The sequence below is a fragment of the Artibeus jamaicensis genome, unplaced genomic scaffold, assembly GCF_021234435.1.
Source record: "Artibeus jamaicensis isolate MK-2021 breed Jamaican fruit bat unplaced genomic scaffold, CSHL_Jam_final scaffold_3151, whole genome shotgun sequence".
Taxonomy (NCBI): domain Eukaryota; kingdom Metazoa; phylum Chordata; class Mammalia; order Chiroptera; family Phyllostomidae; genus Artibeus; species Artibeus jamaicensis.
The window spans coordinates 6,155,631-6,170,259 of NW_026522037.1; the positions used below are offsets into that span (position 1 = coordinate 6,155,631).

The following is a 14,629-nucleotide window of genomic DNA, read 5'->3' on the forward strand; positions in this document are numbered from 1 at the left end:
GACCGAATACAATTCTCTTAGAATTGCAGAGTTAAAGTGACAGGGTCTGCGGGTAACGAGAATGCTGCCATTAATGGGAATCTCCCTGTCAGCGCTGCTAATAAACAGCGAGCCAGGTTTCGACAACGGGATATTTATGGTGGCAATAAACAGAAGCTTCGCAGGACGGGTCTCCTCTGCCACGGACGCACTCTCTGCGGAGCTGCGTCTGTGCACTTTGTGCCAAGGCCGGCCTCCATGCCTTTTAATTACATTCTCAAGAAAAAAATAATTAAGAACGTGCATTTTTTTCAATAAAGAAAAAAGTGAGAGTTCGTCTGAATATTTATCTTCCCTTATAGAAATTCAATTCAAAGCCAGTTTGGGTCCTTGAGAGGGTTTGTCCTGTTGTCTTTTAAAAGGCAAATGGTTAGTCACTTTATGGTCTTTCGTACTTCTATCTTAATCTTCCCTAAAAGACTCGGGTTCTCATGCGTGGCACCACTTTATTTGGTGGGTGTGTTCTAGCTGGGTGGTGTTCTGAACAGCTCACAGCAGAAAAGCACGGTGACAGCGTTCCACAGTGACAGCGACAGGGGCAGGAGTCGAGAGCAGTGAGCGAGAGAATTTGGAGGGGTCACCCATGGGACGTGCAAATGGTAAAACCAAGATCCGAGTCCGACTCTGCCTGACTGTAAGTATGAGCTGTTTCTCTAGGTCACATCATATCCATCTGATTTCAAAGAGGCCAGCGATTCCGCACAGACCACTGGCTTTCCGTGACACCACCGACGCTGGAACTCGGTCCCACCAGGAGACTGTTCTTTCAGGAGGGCACCAATTCACGGAAGAACTTCCATCACACCCAGGACTGAGCCAACCCACAGCCTGGCTAATATCCCCTCACTGAACAAAATTCCCTGAGAACTTCTTTCTGTGTCCCTGTGGCCACGAAAACCCTGAGGAAGGTGAGGACAGTCTGGTGGAGAGCCAGCAGGACAAATGGAGAAGTGCAAGAAAAGTTAAAGAAAGGGTGTCTCTTAAAGGTGGTTGCAAACTTTTCAAATCTGCACCCTTTGAAGAAGAGGAAACTACACTGAGAATTAACTGGTTTCCTGAATTGCAGGGGCACCGCACACTTTAACTGGGTAGCTGACAGGCACATCAGCACCCAACACAGCTTCCGTGCACGGTATCAAGCCTTCACTGAGTAGCTACCATATTTCGTCAGACCTACGATACCACGGGTTACAAAAACCAGTATTTATTTCATGTGCTACTAAGAAAGGGAAGGCATTTAGAAATATCATATATTGTATGATATCTTATTTAGAGAAGCGTTAAAATGTGAAGAAATTTCTGAGAGTGGAAGGAGTAAACATATGATACTTTCCAAACACCAGAGGGGGGATGATGCAGTCACTGATCTAGGCGGCAATGTTAAAGCGGTGCCTGGTTATAAATAGTTTTTGCAGACAGAATTAGACGCTGATGATAAAAGTTCACGACTAAGGAAATCACGTGTAGGAAATTACCGTGGATAGACGACAGAGACAAGGTATAATTACTAGGCTATTAGTTCACCTATTTCACAAACAGGATTATGCTAATAAGCCCAACTAGACTAAAAAACCCAAACAGGTACAACCAAAAGGAAGCAGCTTATGGGATGCTAATGCTCGCTTACAAGGAACAGGAGTTCAAGTCCTGGTCATTCAACGAGAGGGTGACGATAGATTGAAACGTCCACCAGGTGGAGTTCTGAAGCCCTATGGGGGGGTGGGGTGGGAGAGCCCTACTCTCTAAAAACTCACAACCTAACTGGAGAGGGGGACTAGCCAATACCAAACTGTATTACATCCATCCCCAGATACGTGAACTGAGTGTTCAGGAACATTTAGAAAATTACAGATGGTAGGAACAAAAAGGAAGGGTTTAACTGAGTGAGCACCTACCTATACAGCAGGGTCAATGCCCCCAGGTACTTTATTTTTGTTAGATAACACAAATACATTGCTATGCATCTGTTATTTAATTTATACAAAAATCCTAAAAGGCAGACAATACTTCCTTCCTACTGATGAAGAAATGGAGCCCCAGAGAAATGCCACGGCTTATTTTCGTTCTTCCAGTTATTAGCGCAGTTACTACGGATTACAACTATTTCAAGACGGCTGTAGTAGGTCTTCAGCAAGACCCGAAGAAGAAAAAAATTTTTTAAAAAGAGATGGAACTGCGTTGCAACGGGTCAGATGATGAGAACAGCGTACGTGGGGACTCAGTGAAAGGTCACGGAGGGTGTCAGGGGGAAGCCCAAATAAATTTCCTTGGCCCAAGGAAAAGACCGCCGTACAAATTGCGGTTGAGGGGTGGATCAGAAATTAGTTGCGGGAACTCAATAAGTCAAGTGCCGTTAAAGGACTCGAGTTCAAATCAATAATTTTACTTTGACCCGAGAAGCAAGTAGAAGTTAATTCTGGGCTTTTGGGAAGAGAAATGATCAGATTAAAACAATACTCAAGGAAGGTAGGTAATCTTGTGAAGTGAGAATTTAAAGAACTGGGTGAAGCTCTGAAAACGCAGCCTACGGAAGAGTAGGAAGGATTCTCACGCCTGATTCTAGCAGAAAAACAGAGCAGATAAACTACGGGGCGCCTTTACCACAGGTGAGAGAGACAGAGGAGAAACATAAACCAACATTTCTTTTGATGAGGAAGGTTAACTGATGTGTGCCTGAGGGGCGTGGGCTGAAGCTGGTTTTGACATTCCCGAAGCCACCTGGACATGGCGGGATCCAGTGACTTAAAGCAATGCATTTTAATACTGCTTCACCAAAGCAGGATCACTACTGCTTATTACTAAATACTTCCTGTAACAGAAACACCCACTTGTATTTCCATCCTGCATGCTTATTTCATTCCAGACCTTCGTTTCCCTTCTCGTCCTCCACCCTTTCCTGACCCCGGGCTCCTTCAGGATTCACAGCCAGTGGTGGGAAGACCAGCCACAGGGTAAGGGTGTCTGGTCTGCATGAATGGCTTGCACATAAGCTATGTCTAAATGACCTTGAATAAAGAGAGTTCCCTCAAAGCCACCACATCGAAATGTCACATCCCCACTTTATATTTAGTGGGCAGATTTTCAGAAATTTAGTATGTAATTTGAGTTAAATTTTTAAAAAGGAGACTGTTCATAATACAATGTTCTTGGAGCTCTCGGTAGAAATACAGGAAAGGAAGTCTGGAGTCAGGGCCAGTTCTAGGAAGGCAGGGCCTGTGTCTCATTTGTCCTGTTGCCCTGTACTGAGCAAATGTTTAATATTTGTTGAATTGAAAGAGGTCAGTAAGATAAAGTAAATCATTCAGATGAGTATGAAATTAAATTTCTTAATTATTATTTTATTCTGACTCATAAATAAGGACGCAATTCTAGTTCTCACACTTGAACCACCAAGCACCAAAGACAGAAGCAGCTGGGAGGGGTTTGGGATGCAGAAAGCAAACCATCAGGGTGAGCTAGGACAGGAAATGAGAGTCCCTGGGTTGCAAAAATGAAAACTACTGAAAGAGACAAATAGATAAACAGATCTATGATGCATGTGGACCAAAATTACATTCACGAAACCGTCGTGTACAGGAACTAAGGAGATGGTCTCAAAGTCTTGGAGAGTTAGTCTGAAGCCAAATAAAAGGAATCATCGTTTCATAGGACAGATACCTGGGCCAGCCTCGTGGGTGTACAAGCTGTGCTCTTGCACAGGGTCTTGTGCTTGGCTCAATGCTGGGCTGTGGAGGTCCTGAAATTCTTAATAACTTGCGAACAAGTGTTCCCGCACGTGTTCATTTTGTACTGGGCCCTGCAAATTATGTAGGTGGCCTTGGAATAATATGGATGAGTTGTTAATCCTAAGAACTGTCGAAGTTAACAGTAACGACAGGGTAAAAATGAGTTTGGCTCGTTTCATGCATTAACGCAGAACTCATTGATAGGGTCTGTTGTAAAAAGCTAAAGATATTTTGGGGTTTCCTTCAACCTTTGAGGATGATGTAATAAGGGCAGCTACCAACAGAGGGCCTAATGGAAAATGAAAAGTCCTTCCTCTCCATTATCCATCTGAAACCCAGGCTACAAACTGCAGTAGATATACTCATCAGTTATGTTTCAAAGGAAAAATCTGAAGCAACAGTTAGCAAATAAAATTTCGGATGAAACGCAAGCCTTTCTTCCCTCTTTCTCAGCGTTCGACATCAGTTTGGCCTGCGTTACTACTCTGTACGACCTCATTTTCTCCGGTTTTCCCAGCAGCTTCCTTGTTATAACCATTTGAACAATCTCATCCTCTTCCGGGCAGAGTGACAATGGAACTGCTGATTGGAAAACATTTTCAAAAGGAGGAAGATGCCTCAGCCTGACCTCGGAGGGCTGCCCCAGGACCTGGCCATCCCGCCCGCACATCTCTGTGCGCGTGAGAAAAAGCAAGGCGGAATCTGGAAGTCCTGAACTTTCGTCTAGGATATTTAAAGAGTATATTGAAGAGCTACTCAGACGTATTTGCTAAAGAGATTTTTATATGCCCCATATAATGTATTTGATTGGAAAACAAACTTTCTCTCAAAAAAAAAGGCCTCTGGGTTTTAAAATTACAGTAGTCTTAACAATTTGGAAAACTTTACAGGGGGCAAACAGAAGCCCTGGGTAAAACCCAACAGGCTCGCCCTCAAGTCAAAATCCAGGGACTTCCCGGCCCAGCAGCCTCCTCACGCACACATTATTTGGGGAGCTAGACTGCGGGTAGTTCTCAAAGTATAGTCCCCGGGCCACCAGTGTCCCTGGAGACTTGCTGAAAATGCCAATTCTCAGGGCCTGGCCAACACCTGCTAACACCGCCATTACCTCTGGAGGGGAGGCCTGGCTGTCTGTGGCCTAACGAACAGGTGCTCCGATGTCCACTGAGTCCGAGACGGCTGCCTCGGGGCTGGTGAGCACAGGCTTTCTCACGTGTCCTAAAAGTGAGACTCTGGGGATTTCAATTTCCAAACACGTGGTCAGATACGAAAACACAAAAGTTCAGAGACTGACTTTGTAGACCATAAACACTGAGTGAGATTCACCACGAAGAAATAAAAATAGAAAAAAAAAAGAAAACCCAACAGTATCTAAAACATGCATTATAAAGTCATAGGGAACATTGAAAAACTTTATGATAAAATAACATGCTTTTCATTTGTTATTAGCATTTTAAATACACTTATTCCAAATATTAATACAGAAACAGATTTACATTCATAGGGGGACAATCAGTGACGATTTTTGTACTGCATAACTGTTTCTATTTCTGAAGAATACCATCTTATTTTTAACACAGAAATAATGCATTGCTTCAAAATCAGGACTTGAAAACACATTACAGCAAAGAAATCTACCGGAAACAACAGAACAAGCATTAGGTGCCCAGCAACTCCACTGGAACAGATTCACCACTCACATATTCCATTATGTAAATGAATTCAAAGATATTTCATGACTGATCAGCTAGAAGGGACATAATGATTTATAATTCAAATAACTGAGCACTGAAATCAAATTGAGCTAATATATATTTCTAAATATGCAAACCTGAAATAATTGTTAAAAAATATAAATCAATGTACCCGCATTAAAGCCATTCATATCCCTTAGTTTAAAATGTTATAGCTTTTAAACTTTTATCTAATAAGTTTTCTGAAAATATGATTTTTTATTAACTTCAGGAAGTGCTCAAAAGCAATAAGCGGCTTCTAAAATAAAAGCTTATGATTTTAGGACTAAAGGACATATACAAAATATAAGGTGATGGGAAAAGAATCTTAATAGCAGGAACAAATAAATTAGGCATTATGCAAATTATACTAAAAAGAATACAAATCAAATTAATTTTACATTAGATTTCAATCTCAACCTAAAAAGTCACGTAAATCTAAACAACAGATAATGAGCTATAAAATAACACAGGCTTCTTTGCAGATAATATGCTGGCAAAGTAATTCACCGTGAAAAGGCCAGCATTTGCAATACGAGGAAGTACTTATAAACCACTTCATATGTTAGAAATAAAGAGTGTTTCAGCATTATTATTTAAAAAAATACAGGTTCAGTGTTTTTTTAATAAGAAAAAACGCGTATCTTCAGAAGCCGAAATGACCACCGGAATTGGTCTGTGCATCGCTTTCCAGCAAAAAGGAAAAGCAGCCTGGACAGGTGTAATTTATCATTTTTCTGATTTAATATCAAAGAAATATATTAAAATAATAAAAAGAATCCTGAAATCCTCAAAATTTGTAGTGATAAATAGCCCTCCCTGACTTTATTGCATTATACCTACTAACAGAAATATTGCACAGTGGATTTTGCCAGACAAGGACGATTATTTTCCAATAAAAAGTTGCATATTAAATTCCAGCACAAAAGTGGGTGTCTAATACTTTGGAAATCTTTTACGGTTTGCCAAGGAACACAATTTTAAAGTTAACTAATACAAACACATTTGGGAAGTGAACCCACACTAAAAATTTCTCCCCAATGCCACCCATTTTCGGAATGTTACCTCCATATTCAAATACGAACGCATCTTACTGTTTAATTAAACCAACATTTATTTTTCACAACTTCTCCGTATTTGATAGATGACCTATGAAAGACCAACTACATGCTTCTCTCTCGTCAGTAGAAGCACCACAGTGTTACCAGTTACAACCTATTAAGAAGGTTCAGGTTTAGATTTGAAAAATCGGCCCAGGAGAGATGCCCGAGCACTGCACGTGCACCAGGGGGTCTGGAGTAAGTAACGCAGTGATGGGGGGCGGGGGGCGAAAATCAAAGAAGGGCTCAAAACCTTACAGTTTCCTTCCTGTTCCTTTGTGCCCCTTCACTAATGAAAATAATACTCTTTTCAACTGAACAATGCTGACAATGTATCTACTCTTAGGAATTCAGTTTTGATAAGGTAGTATCTTTAGAACATTCTGACCTTCTTAGAATTAGTTACATGCTTTCTTTTAAAACAAGAGGTTCTGGACAATCGTGTACAAATGCCGTTGCAGACTTTCTCCCATATTAACTGATTAACCTGGGTGCATATAAGCCAGAACGTTAGTTAGGAATCTACGCATTTGTCTGCATTCACTCTGACTCTGAATACAGGTCAGTACGAAGCTAATGCAAATCTTTCAAAAACATGCATATACAGATAAGGCTAAATAAAAGGCTTTTTAAAAAAATGTGCAAAAAATATAAACAAGGAAAATGCCCAGCCAACAGCGTGCACTCTGTCAGGTTGTCTGTATCAACGATCAGACACACAGCAGAAAGGATATCCGGCAGAAAGGTCGTTCAGGAACTGCAGGGTCCTGGAGATCACAGGCTCGCACCTCCCCCAGTACTTGAGGTTGGTCACACTGGGTAGGAAGGAAGGAGTTTTGAATTGTGAGCCAGGCATTTGCGTGTATCGGGAGAACGCAGAAATACACATGCATTTGTGTTAAGTGAGAAGACCTAAACCACAAAATACCGATGCAACAGTTTTTATTTTATTCTTCTGAGATAGCACATTCAAACTTATAAATAATCAATGTACAACGGACACTACCGTCCCAATGGTGTATAATTCTGTAAGTTTAGTTTTGTAAATCAAAAAGCTACCTCACTGTTTCACAGGAGACACAGTAAGCCTGTGTCTGGAACGCGGACTGGGGGACGCAGCAGGACTTACAAAGGAAGTCAGACGGAGGGGCACGGCCACCACCGAGAAGCGAACTGTCAAACTTGCAGCTCCAGACTCACTTGGTATGACCGTGACTGTTTGTTTAGCTTTTACTCTCTGTCGGCAAGACAGCACTACTTCTGTGCCGCACAGACACGGGGGACGCTGCGTGGAGGCAGACCGGGGTAGGGCAAGTGCGCAGAGTCACGCTTCTCACCAGACACCACTGGACTCTGCGGACACTGTGAGGGTAACTACGTTTGCGGGACGGTGTCCCCGACAACCATCGGTTCCTCCTGGAGCCAATGCCTGCCCTGCGTCGAGACCACCAGGTCTCTCTCAGTGATTTCAAGGTGCAATGGCCTCTTCCCCTGCTCTTCAGAATTGGGTACTTTCTTTCTAATTAAAAGAAATCCTGGCCAAGCGACTCGAAGAGTCAAAGTCTGCACACTCTCCGAACCCGGGTTTGGTGCCGCACACCGCAGTTGTTGGAGCCCCTGACAAATACCAACGTCTCCCGGATGGGGAACTTTAAACCTGAGAAATTAAGTTTTAATGAAAACCATGCTACCATTTTAAGAATTAAAGCCTAATTTTTAAAGCCATTTATTAAGAAAATGAGTATTTAGACAAAGTAAAAAGGTCTGCTAGAGTCGAACCAGCAACAACAGCACAGAAAACTCAAAGAGCCAAGCAAGGCAGGAACTCACATTTTCGTCACGAATGTCTCCAAAACGTGGCTGTCATCCGTGATCCCTAAGACTTCCGACATGCGGGCGTAGACCTGCGTGGAAACATTCCATTGGTAAAGGCTTTCTCATTAGCATCTATTTTCAAAAGGCTATCAAATGGAACAAATGTAAGAGTTAGTGCATTGTTTCGCCCAGACCGAAGTCGGGAGTCGGGGAAGGGAGCAGAGCGAATCAAGACTTTACAAAAATGTTTCTCTCTCTCAATTAAGCTCCCCCCAAACACAGAGGCAGGTCTTACTTTCCGTGCTGAAACCGAAAGCCCGGGCTCAGGAATTCTTCACTGGACACACCAGGGCCTGGGAACCCTCTAAGCTTCCAGGGAGAAGGGGGGCTGCAGAGTTTGTGTGCGACATTTCCGTCCCAACCCAAGCCACACCGAGCTGATAAACACACACCCACTTCAACCGGGAACCTGCCACCGGCAGCCAGTGGAATATTCCCTAACTGCCTGGCAAAGCCGAGAGGTGGGTTAACACCTCCGTACTCCCTGATGCTCTGGTGTGATTCCAGGTCGTCCCTGCCAGACACCAGCTGTGTGGGATTTCTCTTCTGCGACTTGATCCCCTGTGCTTGTGGCTTCTCACTTTCTAGGGACCAGCCCCTTTCCCATGGAATGGCAGCTTAGCTCTCACTCTCTCTGCCGTTTTACGTGCACTGCAGCTCGATGCACTGCCACTGGTCAGGAAGGTGAGAAAGAAACCGCAGGGCCCCCGGAGTTGTAGGGCTGTACAGGGGGGCAAAGCTGTTCACTGCCCAGGTCTCAAGTTTGGATTTCAAACACTACTCGAACCAGAAGTTTATGTTCCAGGCTTTCAACCAAAGGCCTGTGACCAAAAGCTCCTCAGGCCGTGGAGTGCACTAGAGAGGGGGAGGAGGCACGGGTAAGGCGGGGGGGAGGCAAGAGGAGGAAGGAAGGAGCACGGGGGTGGCAGGAGGAGCCGGGGGACCCAAGTTCCTGCCGCTGCCATTTCTGCCGCCTCTGAGCCATCAAAAAGGCGTTTCAATTTCGAGATCTGTGACTCTGCTCCGGAGGGGAGGCCTTCATCTCTTCTAAGACTGAAGCCGCCAGTGTGTTTGTAAGATGTCTGGGGAAAAGAGGAAAGGAGGAAGAGAACCTGGGCGAGCTGATCACTACTCGTCCTCCATGACCAGAAACCTGGGAGCACCAAGCTCAAATGAAGAATCGTGGGTAGAAAGGGAAGCTTCCCTCTCACTATGACCCGAGCTCCCGTGGGTGGGAGTGGGTCCCTTGGAAAATCTCGCAGAGGTATGATGACTGGCATACGAGGCCCTTCACAACTTGACCCTGACCTACCTCTCATCCACCACTTCTCAACCCAAAGCCACGTGAAATGCTGCTGAACACTGATGCCTCTCATGCGATGCTGGACTTCTGTGAGCGCAGCACATGCTTTTGTTTTGCCTGAATCTGCCATCTTCCTGCTCTTCCCGATCCCCATGCAAAAGCCCTCTCTCCTCTGAAACCTCCCCCCTCCCCAGCAGGGGGGCGCCCTCTCCTTTGTGTCTCCAGGGCGGCTGGGTGTCCCCATCCTCCAGCCCCACGACACTGTACTGCCTTTTTGTAAAAAAACATTTTACACTTTCAAGGCTCTACAAATGCTTTTGTTAAGGGCGAAATTTAGGACTAGTCTAATTTTGATTTTACCCATGCCACCCTAAATAAAACTATAACTAAAATGTGCTTTTAAACATTTAAGATATTCTAACAGTTCAACAATGTGTTTTTTATTAATAGTTCCTACAAGCGAGTCCCTGCAACTCAGGAAAGGAGCAGGCTCGTCAGGCGGGCCTGCCGGGCTCCGCTGTCAAAACAGCTTCTCAGAGCATCGGGCGGACCCGTAAGATACTAGAAAAAACAGTCAGCATTGACACAGGGCAGCGCTTTCATCCACAATTATCCCGGTAACTCGCACCTTTCCTTTTATCATCCATTAGCTTTGATTCCCATTACCCCGTCTAGAACTGTGTCAACTCTCTCGTCCCCAGAGACGTCTCTCCTCCACCAGGATCTGACAGTGAAGCTTGAGTACTAAACAGGATCATTACCTCTTAAATCCACTTATCTGATCTACTGAATAGTAAATTGAAAAGCTCATTAAGAGCCACAATCTGATTTGTTTTCCTGTGTGACAGGGTCATTTAAAATCAATGTGTGATTACTGCATTTCTTTTAAAAGGCTGTCTCGCATTTTCCAAGGCACCTTGTCATTCTGAGGACATACAGATAATATGAAAATGTCTTCAAACATTTGAAATTTAATTACGCCATAGACACACATAATTTGGGGGTGGGAAGTGATGTGTCCAGTGAGAAAAGATCTGTAAAACTGCTTATCATAAAACGAGCAAATGAAAAGTTCTCTACAGAGAAAATTCTAACACACTATTTATGGGTCTTGACATGATCGAAAACTTCTATCGTTTCATCAAAGATATTTTTTATGACAGCCAGAAGAAACTACATCATGATACTGATTTTACGAAAGGATACAGACAGCATAGGATTGCCGGGCGAGGGAAGAACACACTTTAGTTCGCAGGTTCCTAATCTTTTATCTCGGAATTAAGATAATTTGATCGCAGTGAAAAATGAGCAAAACCTCTAAGAAATAACAGACGAAGCTCAGGGTATCGTCCAGCTGCCTCTGAAGGACGCGGTGCAGTAGGAGGAACGGTCACGCCTTCGGTTCTACGTTTCGCATCCCACAGATGCTTCCGTCATGACCTGCTTTCTGCCTGTCAGCTGGTGCCTCCCCCCCCCCATTTAATATACCTGTATCTCTCTACTAGACTGCAAGCCCCCCGTGGGCAGAGGTGATGGTGTCTTTTACCTTTCACGCCCAATACTCAGTAAATGTAAAATGGCTAAAATAAGGTAATATTAAAGTGTGAATTTTGGCTGATTCCATTTCATTCCATTTTTTTAACAAAATGAAAACAACCCATAGAAGGTTCTTTTAGAGTACCTTTTTCCTAAAAATAATGCACTCCAAATTCCACTCACCAGAGGTGACCAGTGGTAAACTTTGGTTATTTAGAAAGATGTGGTTTTAATGCTTCACTAATATTTTCTGGAAGAAGCTCTTCCTGGGGACCCAGTAAGAGGAGCTCTCCTCCAGAAGCTCGGAGCACCTGCTGTGCCGCCCTGTTCTGGGCGCTGCTGACATCATGTGAAAGAACACGAACTCGTTTCAGAATTCCCTTTCCATGTGAACACGGAAGATGCATTTCCTCCAGGGTTTCAAACTCGTGCTGAACTATTTCCCCCGGCATTTCAAGCAGGTGCTCCCAGAGGGCAGGGCTGGGTGTCTGTTTCTCTTTACACACCCGGAAGTACTTGTAAGAACTGTCTTGACGAATTTAGCGACAAAGAAAAGCACAGGTTCCGGTCCCAAAAGTCTGGATTTGCATCCCAGTCTACCGCTAACCAGGTGTCACTCAAACTCTCTGAATCTCAGTTTCCTACCTGCAAACAGGAATAACAATCCTGACACCTTCTTAATGGGCTTTCGGGAGAAATAAATGACGATCCCTGACACTGGGGCTGGCATTTGGTAGTCACTCAACAAACGCTGCTTCCCTTCCTACTCTGTTTCAGGAAGCTTTTCTCATGGCAGGGGCTCAAGGCGTCTGCTACTGCCTTTTCAAGAGAGGTTCGTGAAAAATGACAGGACAAAATAACAGCGGGATGAGAAGGCGCTTACCTTGAAGCTCTCGACATGGCACAAAGAGGGTTAAAACAAACTAGACTTTAAAATTGGTGTTAACTTAGAGATCTTTTCATTTCTATTCGGTCAACATGCTCTAGTCAAGGTCAGCAATGGTATTTGGTAAAGGTATAAAGCTTCAACATTTCATGATACAAAACCAAATTCTCTCCACTTCTAATTAGTTACTGCCTGAACAGAGAGAAAAATGGCCCACTTCAACCAGCCATCCATCTCTCTGGCTCTTGCGATACAGGAAGTTGTTAGAAATGTAAGACATTACCATTAATACAGACTTGAGAAGGCATGTTCCTAAAAAACTGTTCTAACATGTTTTCTCTGCTTCCTTATCTCTGCTCCTTGCACATGAAGGAGACTTCAGTTTTCAGAAGAGAGCCCTTGGCTTTGCACATAATGCTTCAGCGACCAAAAGAAACGTCTCCACCTCCTCAAGGAACCAAGCGGCAGGCTCTGCGTGAGCACAGGCAGGGAACCGCAATGACCTTCTACGTGGTTTTCAAAAGGGAAGCGGATGAGATAAGAAATCCAGACAAGAAAATAAACATACAAATAGCAATAAGAGTTCGAGCTGTGAATTCAGTTTAATAAAGAATAAAAGCGTGTGCTGTGATCATTTTTAAATTACTTTCTTTTTCTAATCCTAATCCTAGGTCCTCGGTATCTGCAGTGCTGTCTCTAACGTTCTGGTTATAACTTTGAAGAAACTAATTATGTCAATCCTTAAATTTGAAGTAGATTACAGAACTGGGAAACCCGGAATATTAGTTCCTAAAGGTTGTATGGATATATAATGACAGCCACAGAAATTCAATAACAGCCCTCTATGAAATGTACTCGAAAGCACCACATGAAACAAATTAAAAAGAACAATGAATCGCTCATTCTGTGCAAATAAGAAAATAAAAGAGAAAAACTGGTTCTGCAGGTTTTCATAAGGGTTGTTATAATGAATTAAGATTTTGGATAATGAATCTTCGGAAAATTACAGTATGTTAATACCCTTAGGCCCTTCTATAACTGCTCTCAAAGAGCTTTTGCAAGCAGGCTCCACGTAGAAAATTAGCAGTGCTGCGAGAATCAACTACAAAGTACTCTGCCATCAGATGATGTATTCCTGAACCGGTTTAGTCTGAAAAATCCACATACGATAATACAAAATCGGTACCACAAAATTAAAAAGAATTGTTGTACATTTTAAAGTATCACTGCAATCTATTGAAATGACTTATCAGTCAAGATTGTTTTTAGCTGCTTGTAATTTGGCAAAACAAAATCTGTCACCAGAAAGGATCTAATATAATGAAAGAATTAACATCCCTTTGGAAAAGAATTTTGGAACTGAGTGTGAACTCATTTGTTATGAACAAGAGACCGATTTCCATTTTTTTTGCTGTGGGCTTCAAGTGCCCTTGAGGTCGATGTAGTGCTTTCTGTAAGAGAGCCATTTCTGTAAGGGGGGAGGGGAAAGAGGGGACAGAGCATTTGATCACTTGCAGGTAAAAGGCTCACAACGAAAGACACTGAGCTCTTTCATCAACACTGAAGCAGAATAAAACGTGACCATCACAATTACCTCATGATCACAACAAGAGAATTAACGGCACAAACATCATTGCCACATGTGAAATGTACAAGCTTAGTGACAGTGAGTAGATCCACACCAATCTTGGCTGATTAATTTTTCCATATCATCTAAGATAACATCCCAAAACATAGGACCAAAATCACATGTAAAAAAAAGTCTTTTGCCAGAATGCAATTTTGGAACCGTAAGATCTGTTGGAAACCAAGTGGTGAATGTTTAGGAATCTGCTTGCCTTAATCAGAATGGCATCTGATAGAGCAAAGCTGGCCGTGGAAGTGTAAAATAAATACGCACGGGAAGTATTAATTTCAACCGGAATATCCGAGCCCACCATCTGCGGTGGCCATCTTGCTGAGGGGACACATACCTAACAAAGCTCTTAAGAGGCAGGCACTCCCAATCTGCTCGAATGAGCTATTGTGTCCGGAACCGGGAGCCACCCCCTTGGCCTCGCTGCCTTCGCTCCACATCCTGTGGCACAGAGCAGGAGCCCAGCAGGCTGGGGTGCCGGGCTGCCTGCTGCCCCGAGATAATCCCCTCTCCCAGCAGGGGCTTCCACTGATGCATGGCTAAGAACACGCTTCCTCTTTTGCTTGCACCCCAGTGGGGCTTCCATTCCTCACTTGGGCCCAAATCCAGACTGCTGAGGAAGGGCTCCAGATGCTGCCAGAGATATGTTTGGATTAGTGTCCAAACAATCATTTATTAGGAAGAGGAACACAGGTACAGGGCGAAAACCAGCAATGCTGGCAATTTTGGAGCCCTTCTTCCCCTCCCGCCCCCGCCCAGACCTAAGGTCTAACTACCACCTGTTCAACAGAAGCTG

The 14,629-nt window shown here is 43.6% G+C and overlaps 1 protein-coding gene across 3 annotated transcripts in view; it reads right to left on the minus strand.

Moving 5' to 3' along the window:
- The window catches only part of RANBP17 (RAN binding protein 17), a 236,875-nt gene that overhangs the window by 83,208 nt on the left and 139,038 nt on the right, over window positions 1-14,629 (minus strand). For all 3 annotated transcript variants that reach the window (XM_037127901.2, XM_037127899.2, XM_053656934.1), the window contains 2 exons: window positions 8,428-8,501; window positions 7,332-7,412 (listed from right to left, as the gene is read on the minus strand). In XM_037127901.2, the coding sequence (XP_036983796.2) occupies window positions 7,332-7,412; window positions 8,428-8,501 (155 nt within the window). The remainder of the gene's footprint in view (window positions 1-7,331; window positions 7,413-8,427; window positions 8,502-14,629) is intronic.